Source organism: Diaphorina citri, unplaced genomic scaffold (assembly GCF_000475195.1).
Source record: "Diaphorina citri unplaced genomic scaffold, Diaci psyllid genome assembly version 1.1 scaffold43371, whole genome shotgun sequence".
In the NCBI taxonomy this organism is placed as follows: domain Eukaryota; kingdom Metazoa; phylum Arthropoda; class Insecta; order Hemiptera; family Psyllidae; genus Diaphorina; species Diaphorina citri.
In genome coordinates this window covers 1-534 of record NW_007420692.1, presented here as the reverse complement: position 1 = coordinate 534, position 534 = coordinate 1, and the positions used below count along the sequence as shown (strand labels likewise).

At 42.7% G+C, this 534-nt stretch overlaps 1 protein-coding gene across 1 annotated transcript; it reads left to right on the top strand.

The window, feature by feature from the left end:
* Window positions 1–6: 6 nt before the first annotated feature.
* LOC103523819 (synaptic vesicle 2-related protein-like) lies at window positions 7–528 on the top strand (the record flags this gene model as incomplete). Its single annotated transcript, XM_008488838.2, has 2 exons — window positions 7–108; window positions 404–528. Coding segments are annotated over exons 1-2 (187 nt in total), but the record flags the coding sequence as incomplete, so codon positions are not given.
* Between the last annotated feature and the right edge of the window lie 6 nt (window positions 529–534).

Sequence of the window (534 nt, the reverse complement as noted above, 5' to 3'; positions counted from 1 at the left end):
TTTCGCCACAATATTTGTGATAGAAAAGTTCGGCAGGAAGAGAACCATGGCCGTGCAGTTTGTGATATTCACAGCCTGTGTTTCCTTTCTTTTCATCTGTACACAGAGGTATGTATATTACAGGTGTTCCCCTGTTCAGGTACAATTACAAGTAGAATATTAGGTAGAGGTTTACATCAGAAACAAGTGCATTAGATGTAAGTGGTCTGTGTCGTAGCATGCCCATCCCCTAGTATGGCTCTCATCAGATGGGCGAGAATATTTCCCATTTAGGTGCTGGGTCAACACGAGAACACCAGAAAGTAACCCGTTGAAATATTTGTAATCGAAAAACGACTGTAAAATTTTCATGACTTTTTTTGTAGTCGTAAATCCACACTAAATTCACCACTTTATGTTTCAGTCGTGCCTATTTAACCGTGACCCTGTTCGTAGCACGAGGCATCATAGCGGGTGTATTCCAAGCAGCCTATGTGTATACACCGGAGGTATATCCTACTCCTCTAAGGGCAGTAGGAGTGGGGACTTGTAGCG